This window comes from Hyperolius riggenbachi, chromosome 9 (genome assembly GCF_040937935.1).
Source record: "Hyperolius riggenbachi isolate aHypRig1 chromosome 9, aHypRig1.pri, whole genome shotgun sequence".
In the NCBI taxonomy this organism is placed as follows: domain Eukaryota; kingdom Metazoa; phylum Chordata; class Amphibia; order Anura; family Hyperoliidae; genus Hyperolius; species Hyperolius riggenbachi.
The window spans coordinates 63,774,241-63,798,782 of record NC_090654.1 but is presented as its reverse complement, the minus strand read 5'-3'; the positions used below and the strand labels follow the sequence as shown (position 1 = coordinate 63,798,782).

Below are 24,542 nucleotides of genomic sequence, written 5' to 3'. Positions count from 1 at the left end.
TGGGAAGGCTCTATAGAACCCAGAGCCTTCCCTCTACTTAGGTGAGTATCTGTTTTTTATTTTTTAGTAGGTCAATTAAACTGTAGCTTTTATTAAGGAATGGCTGCTCTATTTGTAATCTTAGATGTAGTACTAACCACAATAGGTGCAAAGAGAACAGAGATCAGTGCGGGTTTGTGGTATGAAGTATCAGACGGCTCTGCCTGTCTTTTCTTATTTAATCGGAAAGGCTACACTTACAACTACTCAAGTCCAAGATAAGGCAGTACAAATAGGACTACAACAGATGATGTGATCAAACTGCTTAAAGGGAACCCTGAGTAGAAGCCATGGGTATGCATATAAGCTGCTATTAGTAGAGGGGACACTCACCGGCCCCTTTAGTAAGCGCTCCTGCTCCCCGGGTGGATGCTATAAATTGACACAAGCGATTCTGAACTAAAGTAACCCTGTGCTCCTTAACAGGAAGCCTGCGGGTCCTCTCTGTGCATGTGCTGGCTTCTTCCCCCTCCCTCTGCCTGCATCATTATGCGGTTCATGAGCGGAGGGGCGGAGGAAGTTTGCGCAGTGAGGACCTGCAGGATGCCTGTTCTGGAGCACAGCACGACTGTCGCTTTTTTCACTGTAATTTATAGCGGCCACCCGGGGAGCAGGAGCAACTTACTGAAGGGGATGGTGAGTGTCCTATTTAAAATAGCTGTGGGTATGCTTGTATGCATACCCATGGCTTCTGCTCTGGGTCCTGTACAAGGTGCTGTACAGGTACTAATTAACAAGTGCACAAACTAATCGCTATACGTTTCACCCTAAATGGGCTTCCTCAGGGGAACTTGGAATGCCGTGCTTAAATAACCATACATGCCCCCCACCAAACACAATTATATACAGATCACAGCATAGTATGAAGCAGCAGCCTGTCGGATCACTATATAAATGGGTGCTAATAATAGTAATTAGGCAAATCGACAAGGTATGTAAATATGACTAGATTAACCTCCTTGACGGTATGGACGAGTATATCCGTCCATTACCGCCGGAGGTCGCCGCTCAGGCCCTGCTGGGCCGATTTTTATGAAATAAAAAGCAGCACACGCAGCCGGCACTTTGCCAGCCGCGTGTGCTGCCTGATCGCCGCCGCGAGTAGCGGCGAAAGAGGGTCCCCCCAGCCGCCCGAGCCCTGCGCAGCCGGAACATATAGTTCCGGCCAGCGCTAAGGGCTGGATCGGAGGCGGCTGACGTCCATGACGTCACTCCGCTCGTCGCTATGGCGACGATATAAGCAAAACAAGGAAGGCTGCTCATTGCAGCCTTCCTTGTTTATTCTGGGCGCCGGAGGCGATCGAAAGAACGCCTCCGGAGCGCCCTCTAGTGGGCTTTCATGCAGCCAACTTTCAGTTGGCTGCATGAAATAGTTTTTTTTTTTTTTTTAATAAAAAAAAAACCCTCCCGCAGCCTCCCTGGCGATTTTAATAGAACGCCAGGGAGGTTAATGTTACATACACACTTGAGATAAAAGTCTTTGGAAAAGTCAAGATCACAGACCAATTTTACTCCCTTCCATGTAGTATGAGAGCCACACTCTACACAGTCTATTCTATTGTGCTGAACTCCTCATCAGATAAAAAACTTTGCAAGATGCTGCACACATTCAAAAGATCAGTATCTGCAAAAGATCTGTTCCGGCAAAAGATCCGTTACTGCAAAATGCATTCATAGTCTGAGATCTGAAGATCCTCATACATGCCTTGTTTAACATCTGCATATCTGACAATCCATCCTGGTAGATCTGATCTGCAGATGAATATCTGTTAAACAAGGTGTGTGAGGATCTGCAGATATCATGGACTATGAATGCATTTTGCAGTAACAGATCTTTTACATGAACAGATCTTTTGCAGATACTGATGTTTTGCATGTGTACAGCATCTTTGTGTTCAGCACCTTGCAAAGATTTTAATCTGATGGGGGAGTTCAGCTGAATAGAATAGACTGTGTAGAGTAGTAGCAGTGGCTGAATGGAGTAATGCAGTGGCTGAATGGAGTAATGCAGTGGCTGAATGGAGTAATGCAGTGGCTGAATGGAGTAATGCAGTGGCTGAATGGAGTAATGCAGTGGCTGAATGGAGTAATGCAGTGGCTGAATGGAGTAATGCAGTGGCTGAATGGAGTAATGCAGTGGCTGAATGGAGTAATGCAGTGGCTGAATGGAGTAATGCAGTGGCTGAATGGAGTAATGCAGTGGCTGAATGGAGTAATGCAGTGGCTGAATGGAGTAATGCAGTGGCTGAATGGAGTAATGCAGTGGCTGAATGGAGTAATGCAGTGGCTGAATAGAGTAATGCAGTGGCTGAATAGAGTAATGCAGTGGCTGAATAGAGTAATGCAGTGGCTGAATAGAGTAATGCAGTGGCTGAATAGAGTAATGCAGTGGCTGAATAGAGTAATGCAGTGGCTGAATAGAGTAATGCAGTGGCTGAATAGAGTAATGCAGTGGCTGAATAGAGTAATGCAGTGGCTGAATAGAGTAATGCAGTGGCTGAATAGAGTAATGCAGTGGCTGAATAGAGTAATGCAGTGGCTGAATAGAGTAATGCAGTGGCTGAATAGAGTAATGCAGTGGCTGAATAGAGTAATGCAGTGGCTGAATAGAGTAATGCAGTGGCTGAATAGAGTAATGCAGTGGCTGAATAGAGTAATGCAGTGGCTGAATAGAGTAATGCAGTGGCTGAATAGAGTAATGCAGTGGCTGAATAGAGTAATGCAGTGGCTGAATAGAGTAATGCAGTGGCTGAATAGAGTAATGCAGTGGCTGAATAGAGTAATGCAGTGGCTGAATAGAGTAATGCAGTGGCTGAATAGAGTAATGCAGTGGCTGAATAGAGTAATGCAGTGGCTGAATAGAGTAATGCAGTGGCTGAATAGAGTAATGGTTAAGGGCTGCCTCTGACACAGGAGACCAGGGTTCGAATCTTGGCTCTGCCTGTTCAGTAAGCAAGCACCTATTCAGTAGGAGACCTTGGGCCAGTCTCCCTAACACTGCTACTGCCTATAGAGCGCGTCCTAGTGGCTGCAGCTCTGACGCTTTGAGTCCGCCAGGAGAAAAGCGCGATATAAGTGTTCTGTGTTTGTTTAGAGTATGGCTCTCATACTACATGGAAGGGGGTAAAATTGATCTGTGAGCTTTCATTTTCCAAAGCCTTTTTATCTCAAGTGTGTATGTAGCATAAGGCTATCTTTCCTCCGGGCACTCCGGTTTCCACCCACATCCCAAAAACCTACAGATAGGTTAATTGGCTCCCCCCTAAATTAGCCCTAGACTGCAACACATACACTACACAATATAGATATAGGACTATGGTAGGGATTAGATTGTGAGCTCCTCCGAGGGACAGTTAGTGACAAGACTATATATACTCTGTACAGCACTGCGGAAGATGTCGGCGCTATATAAATACTAAATAATAATAATCTTCCCCAGTCTGCAGAGATATTTTTTTTTTTTTTTATTCCTGTATTACTTGTGCAGTATTGATCCCAAAAGGTACAGATGACAAGTCTGAACAAGGTTTTAACCCTCCCCTTATTTATCTGACATTCTGGTAAATATTTTTCTAGAGTTATACCTTGCTAATGTGTTTTTTTTTTTTTTCCCCTGCAGGATTACCAGCAGTATTACCAGGCGGGAGGAGCAGATCCAGGTGCAGCAGCAACAGGTTAGTTTCCAGTGCTTCTAATGTAGGGGGGAATTCGGGCAGGAACTTCTACTCGCGGTCGCAAATAGAACTGTTCCCTTCTGCTGAGATGTCGGTAATCATGCTGTCAGTTTATGCAAATGTCTTGATGGCTTGTAGTCCTTCAGGTTTAGTGATGATACATAATAATTATAGTATGCACTTTTTTTTTTTTTTTATTATTCCTCTTATGTTTGTGCTGTCTTGTTCTTTAGAGGGTGCTCCTGCAGCCACCACCACAAGTGCAGCTGTTGTGTGCCAGAGTGCTCAACTCTACCAGCAGCCTAGATCTCCAGTAAGTGGAACATGGCATTTAGTTGTCCCCTTTTTTTTTTCTCCTGGTTTGCTGTAACCCTTCCTCAGCTACAGACTGTGTGGAGCTTATGCAACTTTTCCCCCCCCCCTCCTTTATAGACACAGGCCAGCAACATTTCCACAACAGGTGCAGCGGCCCCCACTGGCTCACAAGAGGGCACTTCCTGCAGTATCATACCGGGCGTCAAATATGGTAGGTACACCAATGTTAACATGTTAGTTGTCGGCCTCCTCATCAGTAAAAGAGACTCTGTAACAAAAATTTTAGCAGTATTTCTCCTATCCTACAAGTTCCTAAGGCTGTTCCATTGTGCTCTGGCTTACTGCAGCGCTTTCTACTTGCACCATCTCTGTAATAAATCAACTTATCTTTCCCCTGTCGGATTTTGGCTGTGTCTGGAATGCTGCCAACTTTTCAGTAATGTGAACAAGTTAACTCCTTACAAGCCCCTCCAGTGCTCCTGTGATGATTATTCCTCACAGACAATGGCTTCAATTCATCAAAGGGTGTTTGATAACAAAATCCCAGTCCTTAAAATACCGCATTCGGTATTTTACACTTCACTGTGCTAATTCATCAATATTTTCCCATGTGTGGTAGAGGTTCGTTAAGTTACCGAAGTACTACGGCTTCAGTTCATCAAAGGCTGTCAGATAACAGCAGAGTGGTGCAGAGCAGCTTGGAATGTCTGTGTTGTTACAAGCTGATAACAATAGAAGGCATCCAGACATCCCTTTACATGTAAGCGTGTTATATTTACTGTTACTTATACTGCCTCTGCTGCTCTGAATCTGTCCATCAGTGTTTCTTAACATTTTACTTATTCGCCACAACGTAGATAAACTTCCTGGAGACATTACAAATGCCATGCTTGGTGATTTCACCACTTGCATCTTTGCATATTCAAACAGGGACTCAAAGGGTTAAACCACCGAAGGACATCTGGGGATATCTTTTGTCCCGTTCTCTCTGCTCACTGCCTGGGGGGTCTGGAAGCTTGTGTGGAGAAGCCTGTGTGACCTATCAGCGGCACTTGCAGGAGAACAGGGGCTGTTTCTATTGGCTGCCTGCTCCTGTTAATCATGAAAACATTCACACAGAAGGCTTTCAAAGCCTGTAACGACAGGGGAGAGCTGGAGATAAACACCGAATGTGGTAACCTTGATGAATTAACATTTACTGACATTTGCTGACATGTGTTGAGCACAAGTCGGTAATTTATCTCATTGCTCTGTCATTTCAGCTTCTCATTCGGTAACAACTTTGATGAATTAACATTTTCTTAAGTGCTCCGTTAACTCAGCTGTTTTCAGCATTACCGAATGCGGTAATGCTTGATGAATTGAAGCCAATGTCCCTGCTTTCACTGTCAGCTTGTCTGCTATCTGTGAGGCTGATAAACACAGACTGATAAACTGAACAAAGAATAGCTGGCTGAGGAGGAAGCTGCCTGTCAGGCTGACACGAGGGCAGAGCCAAGACGCAGCTTGTCATGCTTCATTGACACAGAGCTCTTTCAAAACTTGCACATAACCTCAGGAGACTGAATTCAATGTGTAACTCACTGAATTCTCTGTGTATTAACTGAGTTCACTGCTCTGCTGATGTACTTCCTGTTTTGGTGGCCATCTTTTCTGTTTATAAAACAGTTTTTTTTACCCTCTTTATTGCAGCGGAGAGCAGCAAAAATATTACAGAGGGGGCTAGGAGATGACCCCAAACAGACAGGGATGTTTGTTTATACTTCATTATGTGAATACAGATTCTCTTTAACCTTCCTGGCGGTAAGCCCGAGCTGAGCTCGTGCTATGCCGCGCAGGAAGATATCTCAGCCCATGGTGGGGCAATTTGCCCCATTTAAAGTGCTGTGCGTGCAGCTAGCACTTCGCTAGCCGCGCGCACAGCTTGATCGCCGCCGCTCTGCGGCAATCGCCCGGACGCAGCGGCGGAAGAAGGCCCCTCGCCAGAGCCCTGCGCTGCCCGGACCAATGAGTTCCAGGCAGCGCTATTGGCTGGATCTGAGGCGTCTGACGTCAGGACGTCAATTCCGATCATCGCCATGGCGACAGAAGCCAAACGGGAACGCGTTATATACGCGTTCCCCTGTTTGCTATAGATGCTGGCGACGATCGCAGTAGAGGGACACATGCGCCCTCTAGTGGTGTTTCATGTAGCTACCACTCTGGTAGCTTTACATGAAACAAAAAAAAACAAACAGATTTCTGCCCATTTGGCATAAAAATCAACCGCCAGGTGGGTTAAAGGGAGGAATGGTTACCTGCAGTAAAATGAAATTCTGTCAGCAGTTTGAAATCTAAAAAATAAATAAATCTGTTGGAGTTGCCTTTAAAGAGACACTGAAGCGAAAAAAAATATGATATAATGAATTGGTTGTGTACTATGAATAATTACTAGAAGATTAGCAGCAAAGAAAATATTCTCATATTTTTATTTTCAGGTATATAGTGTTTTTTCTAACATTGCATCATTCTCTAATATGTGCAGATTACACAACACTCAGCATTCAAAATGATTCTTTCAGAGCAGTCTGTGAACTAATGACCTCTCCTCTGGCAGAGGAAAAGTAAAAAATTAACTAACAGTTGAGATAATAAAAGTCAGAAAACAGCCCTCTCCACGACTTTGAAAGTCGTAGAGCTTAATGGCTTTTTTGTATAGAGATAACTGGAGTTTCTTAAATCTTCCTGAACTGGGAACAATTAGACTGATGTATCTGATCTTAATGTTTTATTTCTTAGCTGTACTACACATACAAATCATAATATCATAATTTTTTTTTCGCTTCAGTGTCTCTTTAAAGCCCTAGTTAAATCTCACATTTGTGCGTATTATAGGAAAGTTGCTTTTATTACCGTTTCAGGTTTTATTTTTGCTTTTAAATTACTTGTTCGACTGGCTCCTTTAGGTTCATTTTGACAGCAGAATTGGAGTCTCTTCCACATTGCATAGCAGATCGCCTATCTTCACCCACCGCCTCCCTTCGCTAAAAGATGAATTGTTTGTGGCCAGCACAGCAGTTCCTCTCTGCAGTGTGTAAACAAGAAAAGGAAAGCGTTTATCCCTTTCCATACTCACACCTGTGTGTGTGTTTATAGAACCTGTGTACTTTGCGTTACCCTGCACTGTTTTGTTTTGTTGTTTTGTTTTTTTTTCAAATGGGGTATATTATAGTAATCGTCTTGATTATGGAACTGGATCTTTTTGAATTCAAAACCCATTGTGCAGCTGTTAACCTGCAGTGTGCACCGGGCCACATAGACACAGGACCTTCAGTGCATGGCTAGTTTTCCGTTAGCAAATTGAGGTTTCACGCCTTCTGGCCCCCTGCTTCCTGTGAACCAAGTCTGCTTCATCACAAGCAGGATGCAGATCATTTCTACTGTAAATGTTGTTTTGGCATCTATTGTTTTGGGGACATCTGATTAAACTACCCACCAGTTGATGCCATAGAGAACAGGAAGTAAGCGGTAGTTGAGCTTCCCGAACACGTTTGGTCCATGAAACAGGAATTTAGTCCACCGCATAGTGTCTATGCTCAATTTGCATGTCTATACTCCATTTGCATTTACCAGTCTTATTGCTGTTAGAAAGAGCCCTGTTAATTTATTGGGTGAAGTTGATCTGATGTAGTTGATCTTTAAATGCTCTTTGTTCATTGGCTTGAAGGACAAATATCAAAAAGAAACTCATTCTGTTAACCCCTCATACCTATAGAGCTTGTTAGCCAGTAACCATAGAAGGCTTTTCAGAAGTCTCTTATCACAGCCTGTGTGAAGTAAATGCATTGTGTATTGGAGCCCTATCTCTTTAGATAGGTGCCACTTCCCTGTCATTCACAGAGATGATTTAGGTTTGTTTTTGTTTTTGCCCTGCCCCCACACACTGCTTTCTCACAGATCAAATGAGAACTGAGATTTATTTATTTTTTTAACAGGATCTAAAGAGCAGGACCCTTACTACTTGGATGCTTACACCCACAATTCATAATGATCTCTTCCTGGCTGTAATCTTCTGTTTACTTTAGAACTGTGTGAAGCAGAGATAAAGGAACAAGGCACAAATGGCTGCATCTGATGAATTATTTACACACTATTTTGATGCCATAGCTCTGCTTTCTGTTGTTCTGGAGACATTTCAGTCACATGATTACAGCCAGTAAGGACTGTTTCTGTATGCTGGCTGTGCTGGATACAGTCTTCCATAGTATTGCCCACAGTGAAAACTGTTCTGTGAATTTTCTTCACATAAGAAATGAAAAAAGCCTTTGTATTGCTATTTGCTAGTAATTACTAGTAATATGTCACATTTAGAATTTTCATTAGCTTTTGATAGTTGTCCTTTAAGGCCTATTCATTAATGTGTTGTTCTCACAGCTGTCCCAGACACTTCAACATATCAGTACGATGAGTCTTCTGGGTACTATTATGATCCTCAGACTGGTCTCTACTATGACCCCAACTCTCAGGTGAGCTGTGCTGATATGGACATCTTTGCCAGGCTGTTTGTTCCGTGGGCTGTTGTATCAATTAAAATATATATATATACTTTTTGCCTACAGTATTACTTCAACTCAGTAACCCAGCAATACCTATACTGGGACGGTGAGAAACAGACATACTTTCCAGCTGCAGACTCAGCTCAGGTTGGAGCTCAGGCCAATGGACCACCTTCTGGACCCCCCAATAGCAAAGATGGCAAAGAGAAGAAGGAGAAACCAAAAAGCAAGACAGCACAGCAGGTAGATAACATGCACTGCCAGCTTACTGGGTTTAACCTTTCCTTTCTGGCTCAACTGACAGTTTCACATTTTTGCTCAGATTGCCAAAGATATGGAGCGGTGGGCAAAGAGTTTAAACAAACAGAAGGAGAACTTCAAGAACAGCTTCCAGCCCCTAAATTCCCGCGATGAAGAGAGAAGAGAGTCTGCGGCAGCCGATGCTGGATTTGCTTTGTTTGAGAAGAAGGTGAGATGATGGTGTTTGACTGCTGAAGGGAACACTTACTGATGCGGCAAAGTGAGTGTAAACTAAACACTCCTCTTCTGTCTCTACAGCAGGGAATGCTACTCGAGAGACAAATCATCCCAGACATCATGATGATGATTGCCACTGAGGAGGAGAAGCCACCCAAGGTCAGCTCAGTTTTCAGCAGTATTTACCTTTCTAGTCCGTTTTTTTTTTTTTTTTCTTCTTCTTTTACTTAGAGCTAATAGTTATTTTGGTGTTTATAGAGAGCACTAGTTGCAGCCTACAGCGGTGACAGTGACAATGAGGAGGAGCCAGAGCGACCACCGATACCAAGCGATGAAGACAAATTAACAGACTGGAAGAAGTTAGCTTGCTTGCTTTGCCGTCGACAATTCCCCAACAAAGACGCTTTAACGAGACACCAGCAGCTGTCAGACCTGCACAAGGTAAGTCTTGTACGCCACCATACTCTAAAAACCAACAGATCTTTAGCCATAGGATGTACTTAATTGCCTGAGAAAAGGATCAAAGTGGGTGCTTGTGTAGAGAAGGGGGTAATTGATGGTAGGCTGTGTGCAGGCAGAGAGGAGGTGATCTTGTGCTTGTTTATATGCAAGTGAACAAAGCTTAGTGTACTTGCTAAGTGCCAGTACAGTATGGGGGGGGGGGGGGGGGGTGCTGGCAGAGGAAGAGTGAAGAGACCGTGTGCTGGCAGAGAAGTGGAGAGTGGCTGTGTTTCACTAGAGAAAGGTTGATGTGGATGGTTATTCTGCCAGTAAATATAGGGGTGAAGTGGGTGAGTGTTTTCTAATTGGGGGAGAGGGGTGGCGAATGAGTGGCTGTTAACCAACAGAAAAGGTGGTGAAGATGGAGCCGGGGTTCCTCTCCAATCTAGACCCGGTTATTCAGGATGCATTCTGTGATGATAAACCTTTTTACTATCCGCTGACTTAAAGGGAGAAACTAGCACCACAGCAAGTAAAAACGTAGTATGCCATTAATTTCTTGCCTAGAGGGTGCAGTGCCATATGTGGAATGTGCTATTTTCTCCTTGGACTTACCACAGCAACCAGAGTTTGCATCACCTGGCTGGCTTGTGTGCAGCAATGCTTGCAGGGAGATGTGATCCATGGATGCGAGTAAATCTGCATTATTTGAAAAAATTCTATTATTGATAATCTATTACTAATAGCTATGTCTGAACTGTTTTTGGCTGTGAGGTAATATGATCCGCTTGTATTTCATAACTACTGCTTTCTTTTGCTGTAGCAAAACCTGGATGTGCACAGAAGGTCCAGACTGTCAGAACAAGATCTGGAGGCTCTAGAGCTGCGGGAGAGGGATGTGAGTAAACAGTCTTTTTGTTTCTGGCACTCTGCAGTGCAACCATACATTATGGTGAAATGAAAAACATGTACCCTGTCTGTGCTCTAAAAGTTACTCAAGTTCGAGAGCTACAAAATGTTGTTTATTGGACAATTGAGTACACAGTCAATGCAAACTGTTACATGAGTCATAAACTACAGTAGATCTATACCCTTGCAAACTATGGCGGACTACTGAATTCACACTAGAAATCCTATAAGAATGTAGTCTCTATCTGATTATAATAGTTGGGGTTACTTAGGCCTGGTTCACATCTGCGTGTTTTTGTTTGTCTTTTTAGCAGAACCGACCGTACGGATCCGGCCATATGGCTCCAGGAAAACGGTCCGGTTTTTTACAGCCAGTGTGCTGTAAAACGTCAGTTTTCATGGGCTCCTATTGTGCCGCAAATGCTTCCGTTTTCCGTTCTGCTGAACGGAACGGTCCGGGAAAATTGGGTCCTGCAGCCTTTTTTCTTTCTTTTTTTTTTTTTTTTTTTTTTTTGGTCCGTTCAGCAGAACGATTCTGTTGGCAAAAGCTAATGTAAACCGGGCCAATAAGAGAGTTTGAAACTATTTAGAATACCTGTTTTTATTCAGCATGCAGCTAAAGCATTATAATCTAAACTGATTCGCCGAATTCCCCCGGCAGAGCAAGGTCTTAATCCCCCAGAAATTTCTGGGGCAAAGGGGCAAAGTTCTGTTAGCGGCAGAGCTTTGTGTAGTAGCTCTGCTTCTGCCAATCTCCGCCTCTCCTTGCCCCTCAGTCTTCTTTCACTGAGAGGGGTGGGGAGAGGCGGAGATTGACTGACTACAGACTACAGCGCAAAGCTCTGCCTCCCGCGGGCAGCAAAATCAGTTTGGATTGTAATGCTCAAGCTGCCTGCTGAATTAAAACAGGTATAGGTATTCTATCAGTCTCTCTTTAAAGGCTGGGAGCACACTTGCCTGTTTGTTTTTTGTATGTTTTCTGCACAGGAAAACTGAGAACCAATGTTGATCAATGGGCTAGTGCACACAAAAAAAAATAGTGCATCACTGTGTGAATCTCTTCTATTAACCATTTCAGCCCCCACTCACTTTTCACCTTACGCATCTGAGCAATTTTCCCATTCATTCGCCAATAACTTAATCACTATTTATCGGTCTTGTTTTTTCCGCCACTATTTAGGCTTTTTTTTTTTTTTTTGGTGGTACATTTTGTCTAAATTTTTTTTTTCTTAAAGCGGAACTGTAAACTTGTTTAAACCAGTTTCCTGCAGCTTCCCCAAGCCCCCAGCAGCCATCCTGTGCCCTCGCCGGTCCTGCCCGAGCCTCCGTTCTCCCGCACGAGCTACTTTCATTACCGCTGACTTACAAGTCGACGGCAACTGTGCCTGCGTGCCCCAGGCATTGCGACGCTTTCTTCGTGTTCCCACCCGCTAGAGCAGCTATAGCGGGCGGGAACGCGAAGAAAGCATAGCATTGCCCGGGATGTGCAGGCCCAGTTGCAAGTCGGCGGTAATGAAAGTAGCTCCCACGGGAGAACGGAAGCTCAGGCAGGACCGGCGAGGGCACAGGACTGCTGGGGGCTTGGGCAAGCCCCAGGTAAATGAAACTGTTTGGTTTACACGAATTTACAGTTCCGCTTTAATGCATTTTAACAGGAATATTAACTACTTTGGCCTCCTGGACGTACTAGCTACGCCCAGGAGGCCATGTGCGTGTCCGCGCTCGCCCGGCCGCGGTTCGTTAGCCTGGCAATCAGTGAATCGGGCTATGGTGAAAAAGCGACAGCTTCTCTCGGAAGCTTCGCTTTTTCTGGCTGTAACGTACCCCATGCGTCGCTCTAAGCGTGTGTTACGCTTAGAGTGACGTCATGTAAACAAACTCATGGCCGCCATCTTGTGGCCAAAAAGTAAAACTACAACTAAAAGTGGGAAAAATAACTCAAGACACATTTATATTATAAAACTATGGTTTACATCCCACCCTCCTAAAAATACCCAAATAAAATGTTTAACCACTTGCCGACCGCCCACAGCCCATGGGCGGCGGCAAAGTGGACGCCTAAAGGACCGCAATACGCCTTCAGGCGGCGCGTCCTGTAGGCATGCCGGGGGAGCGATCGCGTCATTGATGACGCGCGCTTCCCCCGGCAACTGGCTCCGCCCACCCGCCGTAACATCCCGCCGGCCATACGGAAGCGCCGGCGGGATGTTAACCCGGCGATCGCCGCATACAAAGTGTATAATACACTTTGTAATGTATACAAAGTGTATTATACAGGCTGCCTCCTGCCCTGGTGGTCCCAGTGTCCGAGGGACCACCAGGGCAGGCTGCAGCCACCCTAGTCTGCACCCAAACACACTGATCTGCCCCCGCCCACTGATCGCCCACAGCACCCCTCAGACCCCCCCCCCTGCCCACCCCCCAGACCCCTGTTTGCACCCAATCACCCCCCTAATAACCCATCAATCACTCCCTGTCACTATCTGTCAACGCTATTTTTTTTTTTTATATCCCCCCCCCTGCCCCCTCCTGATCACCCCCCCACCCCTCAGATTCTCCCCAGACCCCCCCCCCCCTGTGTACTGTATGCATCTATCTTCCCTGATAACCTGTCAATCACCCGTCAATCACCCATCAATCACCCCCTGTCACTGCCACCCAACAATCAGCCCCTAACCTGCCCCTTGCGGGCAATCTGATCACCCACCCACACCAATAGATCGCCCGCAGATCCGACATCAGATCACCTCCCAAATCCATTGTTTACATCTATTCTCTCCTCTAAACACCCACTAATTACCCATCAATCACCCATCAATCACCCCCTATCACAACCTGTCACTTTTACCTATCAGATCAGACCCTAATCTGCCCCTTGCGGGCACCCAATCACCCGCCAACACGCTCAGATTGCCCTCTGACCCCCCCTTATCAATTCGCCAGTGCATTAATTACATTCTGTTCTTCCCTGTAATAACCCACTGATCACCTGTCAATCACCTGCCAATCACCTATCACCCATCAATCACCCCCTGTCACTGCCACCCATCAATCAGCCCCTAACCTGCCCCTTGCGGGCAATCTGATCTCCCACCCACACCAATAGATCGCCCGCAGATCCGACATCAGATCACCACCCAAGCGCAGTGTTTCCATCTATTCTCTCCTCTAAACACTCACTAATTACCCATCAATCACCCCCTATCGCCACCTGTCACTGTTACCCATCAGATCAGACCCTAATCTGCCCCTTGCGGGCACCCAATCACCCGCCTACACGCTCAGATTGCCCTCTGACCCCCCCTTATCAATTCGCCAGGGCATTATTTACATCTGTCCTTCCCTGTAATAACCCACTGATCACCTGTCAATCACCTGTCAATCACCCATCAATCACCCCCTGTCACTGCCACCCATCAATCACCCCCTGTCACTGCCACCCATCAATCAGCCCCTAACCTGCCCCTTGCGGGCAAACTGATCACCCACCCACACCAATAGATCGCCCGCAGATCCGACGTCCGATCACCTCCCAAGTGCAGTGTTCACATCTGTTCTCTACCCTAAACACCCACTAATTACCCATCAATCACCCCCTGTCACTGCTACCTATCAGATTAGACCCCTATCTGCCCCTAGGGCACTCAATCACCGCCCACACCCTCAGAATGCCCTCAGACCCCAGCCCTGATCACCTCGCCAGTGCATTGCTTGCATCTATTCCCCCCTCTAATCACACCTTGAGACACCCATCAATCACCTCCTGTCACCCCCTAGCACACCTACCCATCAGATCAGGCCCTAATTTGCCCCGTGTGGGCTCCTGATCACTCGGCCAAACCCTCAGATCCCCCTCAGACCCCCTTCCGATCACCTCCCCAGTGCATTGATTGCATCTATTTTCCCCTCTAACCACCCCCTGAGACACCCATCAATCACCTCCTGTCACCCCCCTAGCACTCCTATCCATCAGATCAGGCCCAATACAACCTGTCATCTAAAAGGCCACCCTGCTTATGACCGGTTCCACAAAATTCGCCCCCTCATAGACCACCTGTCATCAAAATTTGCAGATGCTTATACCCCTGAACAGTCATTTTGAGACATTTGGTTTCCAGACTACTCACGGTTTTGGGCCCGTAAAATGCCAGGGCGGTATAGGAACCCCACAAGTGACCCCATTTTAGAAAAAAAGACACCCCAAGGTATTCTGATAGGTGTATGACGAGTTCATAGAAGATTTTATTTTTTGTCAAAAGTTAGCGGAAATTGATTTATTGGTTTTTTTTCACAAAGTGTCATTTTTCACTAACTTGTGACAAAAAATAAAATCTTCTATGAACTCGCCATACACCTAACGGAATACCTTGGGGTGTCTTCTTTCTAAAATGGGGTCACTTGTGGGGTTCCTATACTGCCCTGGCATTTTAGGGGCCCTAAACCGCGAGGAGTAGTCTAGAAAACAAATGCCTCAAAATGACCCGTGAATAGGACGTTGGGCCCCTTAGCGCACCTAGGCTGCAAAAAAGTGTCACATGTGGTACCGCCGTACTCAGGAAAAGTAGTATAATGTGTTTTGGGGTGTATTTTTACACATACCCATGCTGGGTGGGAGAAATTTCTATGTAAATGGTCAATTGTGTGTAAAACAAATCAAACAATTGTCATTTACAGAGATATTTCTCCCACTTAGCATGGGTATGTGTAAAAATACACCCCAAAACACATTATACTACTTCTGAGTACGGCGGTACCACATGTGTGGCACTTTTTTACACCCTAAGTACGCTAAGGGGCCCAAAGTCCAATGAGTACCTTTAGGATTTCACAGGTCATTTTGCGACATTTGGTTTCAAGACTACTCCTCACGGTTTAGGGCCCCTAAAATGCCAGGGCAGTATAGTAACCCCACAAATGACCCCATTCTAGAAAGAAGACACCCAAAGGTATTCCGTTAGGAGTATGGTGAGTTCATAGAAGATTTTATTTTTTGTCAAAAGTTAGCGGAAAATTGATTTTTATTGTTTTTTTCACAAAGTGTCATTTTCCACTAACTTGTGACAAAAAATAAAATCTTCTATGAACTCACCATACTCCTAACGGAATACCTTGGGGTGTCTTCTTTCTAAAATGGGGTCATTTGTGGGGTTCCTATACTGAACTGGCATTTTAGGGGCCCTAAACCGTGAGGAGTAGTCTGGAAATCAAATTTCGCAAAATGACCTGTGAAATCCTAAAGGTACTCATTGGACTTTGGGCCCTTTAGCGCAGTTAGGGTGCAAAAAAGTGCCACACATGTGGTATTGCCATACTCGGGAGAAGTAGTACAATGTGTTTTGGGGTGTATTTTTACACATACCCATGCTGGGTGGGAGAAATAACTCTGTAAATGGACAATTGTGTGTAAAAAAAAATTAAAAAATTGTCATTTACAGAGATATTTCTCCCACCCAGCATGGGTATGTGTAAAAATACACCCCAAAACACATTCTACTACTTCTCTTGAGTACGGCAATACCACATGTGTGGCACTTTTTTGCAGCCTAACTGCGCTAAGGGGCCCAAAGTCCAATGAGCACTTTTAGGCTTTACAGGGGTGCTTACAAATTAGCACCCCCCAAAATGCGAGGACAGTAAACACACCCCACAAATGACCCCATTTTGGAAAGTAGACACTTCAAGGTATTCAGAGAGGGGCATGGTGAGTCCGTGGCAGATTTCATTTTTTTTTGTCGCAAGTTAGAAGAAATGGATTCTTTTTTTTTTTTTCTTTTTTTTTGTCACAAAGTGTCATTTTCCGCTTACTTGTGACAAAAAATATCTTCTATGAACTCACTATGCCTCTCAGTGAATACTTTGGGATGTCTTCTTTCCAAAATGGGGTCATTTGGGGGGTATTTATACTATCCTGGAATTCTAGCCCCTCATGAAACATGACAGGGGGTCAGAAAAGTCAGAGATGCTTGAAAATGGGAAAATTCACTTTTTGCACCATAGTTTGTAAACGCTATAACTTTTACCCAAACCAATAAATATACACTGAATGGGGTTTTTTTTATGAAAAACATGTTTGTCCACATTTTTCGCGCTGCATGTATACAGAAATTTTACTTTATTTGAAAATTGTCAGCACAGAAAGTTAAAAACATTTTTTTGCCAAAATTCATGTCTTTTTTGATGAATATAATAAAAAGTAAAAATCGCAGGAGCAATCAATTAGCACCAAAAGAAAGCTTTATTAGTGACAAGAAAAGGAGCCAAAATTCATTTAGGTGGTAGGTTGTATGAGCGAGCAATAAACCGTGAAAGCTGCAGTGGTCTGAGTGGAAAAAAAGTGCCTGGTCCTTAAGGGTTAGAAACACTGTAGTCCTCAAGTGGTTAATACAAAAAAAAAATTACAATAAAAAAAAACATGTAAATATTTACCTAAGGGTCTAAACTTTTTAAATATCAATGTAAAGATGAAATCTATTTTTTTTTTTTTTTTTTTAACTTGTAAATAGTGATAGATGCAAAACGGAAAAAATGCACCTTTATTTCCAAATAAAATATTGTCGCCATACATTGTGATAGGGACATAATTTTAACGGTGTAATAACTGGGACATATGGGCAAATACAATACGTGAGTTTTAATTATGGAGGCATGTATTTTAAAACTATAATGGCTGAAAACTGAGAAATGATTTTTTTTTCCGTTTTGTTTCTTATTCTTCCTGTTAAAATGCATTTACAGTAAAGTGGCTCTTAGCAAAATGTACCCCCCAAAGAAATCCTAATTGGTGGCGGGAAAAAACAAGATATAGATCAGTTCATTGTGATAAGTAGTGATAAAGTTATAGGCTAATGAATGGGAGGTGAAAATTGCTCAGATGCATAAAGTGAAAACGACTGAAGGCTGAAGTGGTTAAGAAAAAAATTGAAATTCATTTTCTCAGTTTTTTGGCCATTATAGCTTTAAAATAATACATGCTACAATAATTAAAACCCATGTATTTCATTTGCCCATTTGTCCCGGTTAGTACACCATTTAAATTATGTCCCTATCACAATGTATGGCGTCAATATTTTGTTTGGAAATAAAGGTGCATATTTTTCAGTTTTGCGTCCATTATTTACAAACTTATAATTTAAAAAATATCAGTAATACACTTTCACATGCATATGAAAAAAGTTCAGACCCTTATTTAACCATTTCTGGGTTGTTGTTGTGTTTTTTTTTTGTTTTGTTTTTTTTTTAGTCCAGGAAGCGAGCGCTCTCGCTTTCCGGAAGTATAGGGAGGATGGGAAATTTTTTCCATCATAAAGCTTGGCTTCTCAAAGAGGCAGTCTGTCTTTCTGTCAGGGACTTAGATCAATGAATGGGAACTAACGGGAGCATGCAGCAGCCGAATGGACAAGACTGTCTTGTCCATTCAGTTAAAATGGTTAATTTCATTAGCTTCTGAAAAAAATGCACGTTTTCCCACAGACACACATTGTGTGCAGAAACCGCATACAGGAACCGTTCAGTGTACTGAGTATCTAGGTGTTTCCCTAATGGTGGCCACTAATGATCCAATCTTTTCCATCCAATCTTACCATTTCTATGTAAAATAAGGGCCTAAATTATCCTTTCAATATATTCACTCAGTTTACCCTTATACTACATAGGTTTGGTAAAATTGGATAAAAAAGATTGAATTATTAGTGGCCAACTTAAGACAACTGGGGTGAGAGGTATATGGAGGCTGCCATATGCATTTCCTTATCCTGTTGATCCTCTGCTTCTAATACTTTTAGCCATAGACCCTGAACAAGCATATGCAGATCAGGTGTTTCTGACATTGTCAGATCTCAGAAGATTAACTGCATGCTGGTTTCTGGTGCTATTCAGACACAACTGCAGCCAAATAGATCAGCAGAGCTGCCAGGAAACTGGTAAATGAATATGGCAGCCTTCATATATACCTGTCACTACAGTTGTCCTTTAAGGCAATTCAGGTAGGGAACTGGAAGTTTAGTTTGATCAAAACAGTGAATGAAAAGAAAACCTGTTAACTAGTTGCACATGCAAATATTAATGTATTTTGATCAATAGGGCAATCAAACATTGATAACACAATGTTCATTCTTTTTAGCAGTTGAGTGAAAATGGGAGAGAAAGATAGGTGCACATTTGTAAACTGTTTTTGACTGGTACCAGGTTTGCCTTGAATCTTTGTATTTTCCAAATCTGTATGCCACCATTTCAGCAGCTATGCTAGAAAGGAAACCTTACCATTATTGTAACTCTTCTCTTTCTTGTACAGGCTAAGTACAGAGACCGAGCAGCAGAAAGGCGGGAAAAATACGGGATTCCTGAACCCCCAGAACCTAAACGCAAAAAGGTCTACGAGAATGCAGTAGTGTAAGTGTCTGAGCTGTGTTTGCAGTATGTAGCTATGGTGATAGGTGGTTTGTGCTGTGTAATGGTAAGCTATGGGTGTGCCATGCAGTATAATGGATAGCTGTGTCTTGTTGGTGATATGTTAGGTTTTTATTTGTGTACGTGTTGTAAATATTCTAACAATCATGCGAAGGTACGTGGCTATCTAAAATGTCTAAACTCAATTATTAGCATTTATTGACTTATCCATTAACTATCGTGGTGTGCAGGTAGCTATGCCGTGGTGTCGTTATGGTGCAGGGATGGCCACTGGAATGTAAATAAGGCTTCGAATTTAAAGGAGTTAACAGGCAATTACAGTTAAAATAAGGGCTACTTACCCGGGGCTTTGTCCAGCCCCAAGCTCCCAGCACGTCCCTCGCGGCAGCTCTCTCCACAGCCGGTCACCGCAGCTCGCTCCCGGTCCGCGGTGATGACGTTGTACTGTGCCTGCGTGAGCGGCGCTGTCAATCACCGCCTCGTGGACGGAGCGTACTGCGCAGCCGCAGTAGTTCTACGCAATACGCTCCGGTCCTTGTGGCGGTGATTGACAGCGCGGCTCGCGCAGTACACATCACCGCAGACCGGGAGGCAGAGGCGGCGAACGACTGCAGGGAGAGCTGCAGCGCGGGACATGCTGGGAGCTTGGGGCTGGACAAAGCCCCGGGTAAGTAGCCCTTATTTTAACTGTAATTGCCTGATAACTCCTTTAACCCAATACATGCAGTTCCTGTATTATTCCTTCAATTCTAAGCTGCATGCCATTTATATCATCTTGATCATCTGCAGTGTTGGATTGCTGTGAAGGCAGAATGTTGTCATACTGTTGGATTTCTATCTTGTAGTTACTGTGATGGGTGGTCATGCTGGAATACAAGCAGAGCTGTGGAGGAGTCGTCGGAGCAATTTTGGGTACCTGGAGTCTTAATCGGATGTGGATTTTTGTACAAACTCCACAGTCCTGATAAGGATTAGACTAAAGGTGCCCATACACCGTACAATAAAGTTAAAATTTCCTGTTTATTCGACCAAAACAATCGAAAGTTTAAAAGACTCCTTTTTTCAATCAAGAAAATCGATTATGCCAATTTTTGTTTTTTTCCCCCAATAAAAATCTGATTGGACATGTTAGCAAAATCTTTATTCGCTCTAAAAGAATAATCAAACAAAATTATTTAATCGGAAAAAAATGAAAAAATTGTACTATGTATGAGCACATTAAGGAGTCGGAGAAATTTTGGGTAGTCTGAGTTGGTGGTTTTATAAACTGAGGAGGCGGATGATTTCTGTACCGACTCCACAGCCCTGAATACAAGTCCAAAAAGGATCGGCACCACGATTAGCAAGAGTAGAATTTATTGAATAAATACTGGCATACAACTGCTGTTTTGGGCTAGCAGTGCTAATGTAGGAGAAGCTATGCTGGGATTTTGGTATGAGCTCGATGTGGCTAAGGTGGAATGCCATTATGGTAACGAGTGGATGTACTGTGCTGGTGGTTATTGTGATGGGTAGATGCTGTTCTGATAGTACAAGGTTATGGTTGGCTGAGTTGTGATGACTATGTAATTATAGTGAGAAGTAGTCATCTTGTACTGGGTGTATTATTGCTGTTTAGTGCATATAGCTTCACACTTATTTTCCCATTTGTAATGCAGGAACTATGAGCAGCCTACCAAAGATGGGATTGACACCAGTAACATTGGGAACAAAATGCTACAAGCGATGGGTTGGAAGGAGGGCTCTGGGCTTGGCCGGAAAAGTCAAGGGATCACCGCTCCCATTCAGGTGAGTCCGATTTACTATATTCTTACCTCATGTGGCTCTGGTCTGTTTACATCCAGTACTTAATCCATTGTCTCCCATTTTAGGCTCAGGTGCGGATGAAAGGTGCGGGTCTGGGAGCAAAAGGAAGTTCATACGGAGTCAACACAGCAGATTCTTACAAAGATGCTGTCAGGAAAGCAATGTTTGCACGGTTTACAGAAATGGACTGAATGGCCTGTTTAATTTATGAAATTATCCTCCAGGGGCAGCAGTCCATCCGCTGTGAATGTGCTGAGAGGATATTAAGCCCCTTTCACCGCCAGCCTCACTTGTAAATATGTAAAAAGTGTACAGTGTAAATATACGAAGTTTCTATGTTGTCAGGAATGGAGTGTGAGAGAATGTGAGAGTGTTACTACCCTCTATAATAGAGGGACTGTTGGCTGTGGTCCATTTCTACCTGATCAGCTTTGTACATTTTTTCCCCTAATAAAGTTTTCAAAGCAAAACCAGTTGTGCATAATGAGATGTAGCTATTGTACAGCACAAGGCTTCATAAGGCCTGTAAGCTGCATTTATGGACAGTGAAACATTACTTCCCATAAATAAAAATGCAGTGCAGTTGAATGTCATGCATAATTATCTTCCATTTCAGTATAGAGCCAGATATTGCATTTCCTAAACTCATCTGGAATTTTGGAGTACTGTTGCCACGAGACTGTCCAGAAACTCACACCTCCTGCAGGAGTGAATAACTATAAAAGTCAGGTGGCTTTATGTTCAACACTGGCCACAATACATTGGCTGGCAGTAAACTATCAGCATACAAGAGTAGTCTGCAGACTAGTGTTGCTTTTACGGAGTAGCTACTCTGAATCAAAATTTAAATGAGACTGTGGTGGTGGGGTTATTCTACCCATGTGGCCACCTGATTCGTCGCATCCTGCTGAACGTCACTCCCATGCTACCTCCTTCTGGGGGTTAAAGGAGCAAATGTTGTGAACGCGATGTGGGACGCGGATCAGACAGCCGCATGGGTTAAGGTAACACCCCCTCCCCACGGTCACAGCTGCCTCATTTACATTTAATTTCGAGTAGCTACTAGTATAGCAACACTTAGTCTCCAGGCCTTGGGAATGACACGTGGAGTTCCAATGAGGTCAGAGGTTCATTTAGCCTCTATAGTACATCCAAACAGCATAAAAGTCCAAATGGAACTCAATGCTTTAAAGATAGTTATCCAATAATCATAATTGAATGCAGTTGTGGTTAGACAACATATAGAACCAGCACAACGTGGGCGAACGGCCTGTAAATTTAGTGCTGGTTCTGTTTGCTGTCTAACCCATAACTATCTTAGAAGGGTCGCGTTCCATTTGGACTTTTTTATGCTGGCTGCCCAGTTTTTGAAACACTCTGTACCTCCTGTGTTTTAACATCAAGAAAAGTGGGCTTTACAATAAAGGAATTATTTGGACAGAGCTATTCCTTTTTTATATGTGGATAATTTTAGATTGTAATACTAGTGCTACACTACAAATTGCTTAATTTTTTTTGCTGTGATTCTTTTTAAAGAAAATCTGAAACGGCCCCTGGGGAGCCTCTGGGTCTTATTGAGGCTTCCCCCATCCAATTTCACCCTTAAGGATCCAGCGCTGGCGGCTCTCAAACGCCGCCGAGTTAAATGTTTACCTACTGTGATCCTGCACAGTAGCAGTTTTCTGATCAAGCTCAGGTGGAAATGCCAAGCCTGATCTAGTGTGCTCTACTGCGCAGGCTCATTAGGATCCAGAGGCTTCCCTCTCCCGAGGTAAATCACCCCCAAGGGGCTGTTTTTGGTTTGATTCCCTTTTATAATTTAATAATGTACTATTTATGTCCTTTTAACCACTTGAGGACCGCAGTATTAGAGAGTCTGAAGCGAGAATAAATCTCGCTTCAGACCTCATAGCAGGGGCACATGCCCCTGCTAAAACGCCGCTATCCCGCGGCTTAAAGTGAACCGAGCACCTTTTTTTCACTCAGGACATTTCTATAGCACATGAAAAATGCATGCCGGCTATCTGTTTCATTATTAAAATAAACTTTAATTTTACCTTGTATTTTACATTCAAAGTTGTTAAATTGCCCTGTTTGAGCAGGCCTGCCCACCGTCCCCATCCGCAGAGAGTTCAGGAACCTCTAATTGTTTTATTGAGCTAATTACCAAGAGGTAAACAATGCCTTTCATCAGCAAAGGGGGTAAATAATTAGGAGTGTGTCTTCAGAGCCATGGTGTGTGCCAATGTGTCAAAATAGCATCTCTGACTTCTGTAAATAAGGAATGTGAGAAGGGGAGGGGGGGACATGGCAGCTTCTATGTCAGGAGAGATTCCAGTGAAAGAGAATGTGGTCAGTTCCCTTTAACGGGGGTCCCTTCACCCCCAAATCCCCTCGGTGCAGCGGGGGATCTCTTCCTGGTTGGGGCAGGGCTAACCGCCGCAGCCCTGCCCCACGCGCGTCTGTCAGCGCATATCTCCGCCTCTCCCACGCCCCTCTGTCTTCCTTCACTGAGAGGGGTGGGGGAGAGGCGGCGATGCGCCTCTGATAGACGCGACTGGAGGCAGGGCTGCAGCCGTTAGCCCTGCCTCCAGGAAGAGCAAACTCACGACCAAGTTTGCGACCAACGCTTGCGGGGGTGGGTTTGGGGGTGAAGGGATCCCCGTTTAGCCGCGCGATAGCGGCGTTTTAGCAGGGGCACACATGCCCCTGCTAACTATGAGCTCTGAAGTGAGAATTATTCCCGCTTCAGAGTCTCTTTAAACCGCCCTAAAGTCCAGGCCATTATTTTTTTTGTTAAATTAGCCACTGCAGCTAGCTTTAAAGGGATACTCTAGGGGGGTCGGGGGAAAATTAGTTGAACTTATCCGAGGCTTCTAATGGTCCCCCGCAGATGTCCTGTGCCCGCGCAGCCACTCACCGATGCTCCGGCCCCGTCTCCAGTTCACTTCTGGAATTTCCGATTTTAAAGTCGGAAAACCACTGCGCCTGCGTTGCCGTGTCCTCGCTCCCGCTGATGTCACCAGGAGCGTACTGCGCAGGCATAGACCATACTGGGCTTGGAGTTAAACAGACCTTAGATTACACCCTTTATGGGACCTAATGCACTCCCTTTTAAACTCAACACTCCTTACTGTTGTGAATGACAATGGTAAGTAGGCAGCTGTAAAAAAAAAACAAAAAACATCAAATCCTGAATTAGAAGCACATTATTATTAGAGAACCTGAGCCTAATAGTAAAAGCGAACAGGAGTTACTCCTTTAAGAAACAGGATTCCACTTCCCAAAGCCAATTACTGGTTGTTCTTAGTTTAGAGAACACACTAGGCTCACACACTATAAGCGGTTTTTTTTAATGCAAGTGAATGGAAGCATTTTTTTTCCTTTTTTTTTTTTTTTTTTTTTTTAAGAAAACCACTTATAGTGTATGAGCCCTAGTTTTTTTTTTTTTTTTCCACACGTGGCAGTGCAGTTCAGCCACCCGCCTGTTGGCCACAAGTGCTGTTTGTCTGCAATTACATGCAGCTGAACGTCGGCAATCAGTAACACCGTATATGCAACATTTTACACGTGGCATTACCCAGCAGCAAAAAAAAGTCTTGTGTCGCGCCTGAGTACGACAACCACTGTACTCGTATGCAACTGTTTAGGGGGCACCTGTGCAGAGCGCTAGAAAGCACCTGACCGGTGGATGGGAGCAGCTGACAGGCGCCAAACTCCCCACCTTCAGTTGTCTGTGGAAAAGAGGCCTAACTACTCAACTGCAACTATAATTAGGAATCGTTTTGGTGTGACACTAGGAAGGAGCATTGTACAGACAAGTTGCTCAACTTCCAAACAAGCATGTTCTGCTCTGTGGTGAGGTAAGGGGGGCAAACCCTATTGCTTTGAAGATGCCACAATTCCTATTCCAAAAATATCTTCTGACTTCCATAGGTCC

General features: G+C 44.1%; 1 protein-coding gene across 3 annotated transcripts in view; it reads left to right on the top strand.

Annotated features, from left to right (window-relative positions):
* RBM5 (RNA binding motif protein 5) overlaps nt 1–21,072 on the top strand; it is a 47,446-nt gene extending 26,374 nt beyond the window's left edge. For all 3 annotated transcript variants that reach the window (XM_068252936.1, XM_068252935.1, XM_068252937.1), the window contains 12 exons: nt 3,659–3,713; nt 3,947–4,026; nt 4,146–4,239; nt 8,442–8,533; nt 8,627–8,806; nt 8,886–9,032; nt 9,122–9,199; nt 9,299–9,481; nt 10,305–10,379; nt 18,681–18,778; nt 20,455–20,584; nt 20,668–21,072. In XM_068252936.1, the coding sequence (XP_068109037.1) occupies nt 3,659–3,713; nt 3,947–4,026; nt 4,146–4,239; nt 8,442–8,533; nt 8,627–8,806; nt 8,886–9,032; nt 9,122–9,199; nt 9,299–9,481; nt 10,305–10,379; nt 18,681–18,778; nt 20,455–20,584; nt 20,668–20,793 (1,338 nt within the window). In that variant the 3' untranslated portion in view covers nt 20,794–21,072. The remainder of the gene's footprint in view (nt 1–3,658; nt 3,714–3,946; nt 4,027–4,145; nt 4,240–8,441; nt 8,534–8,626; nt 8,807–8,885; nt 9,033–9,121; nt 9,200–9,298; nt 9,482–10,304; nt 10,380–18,680; nt 18,779–20,454; nt 20,585–20,667) is intronic.
* The last annotated feature ends 3,470 nt before the right edge of the window (nt 21,073–24,542 follow it).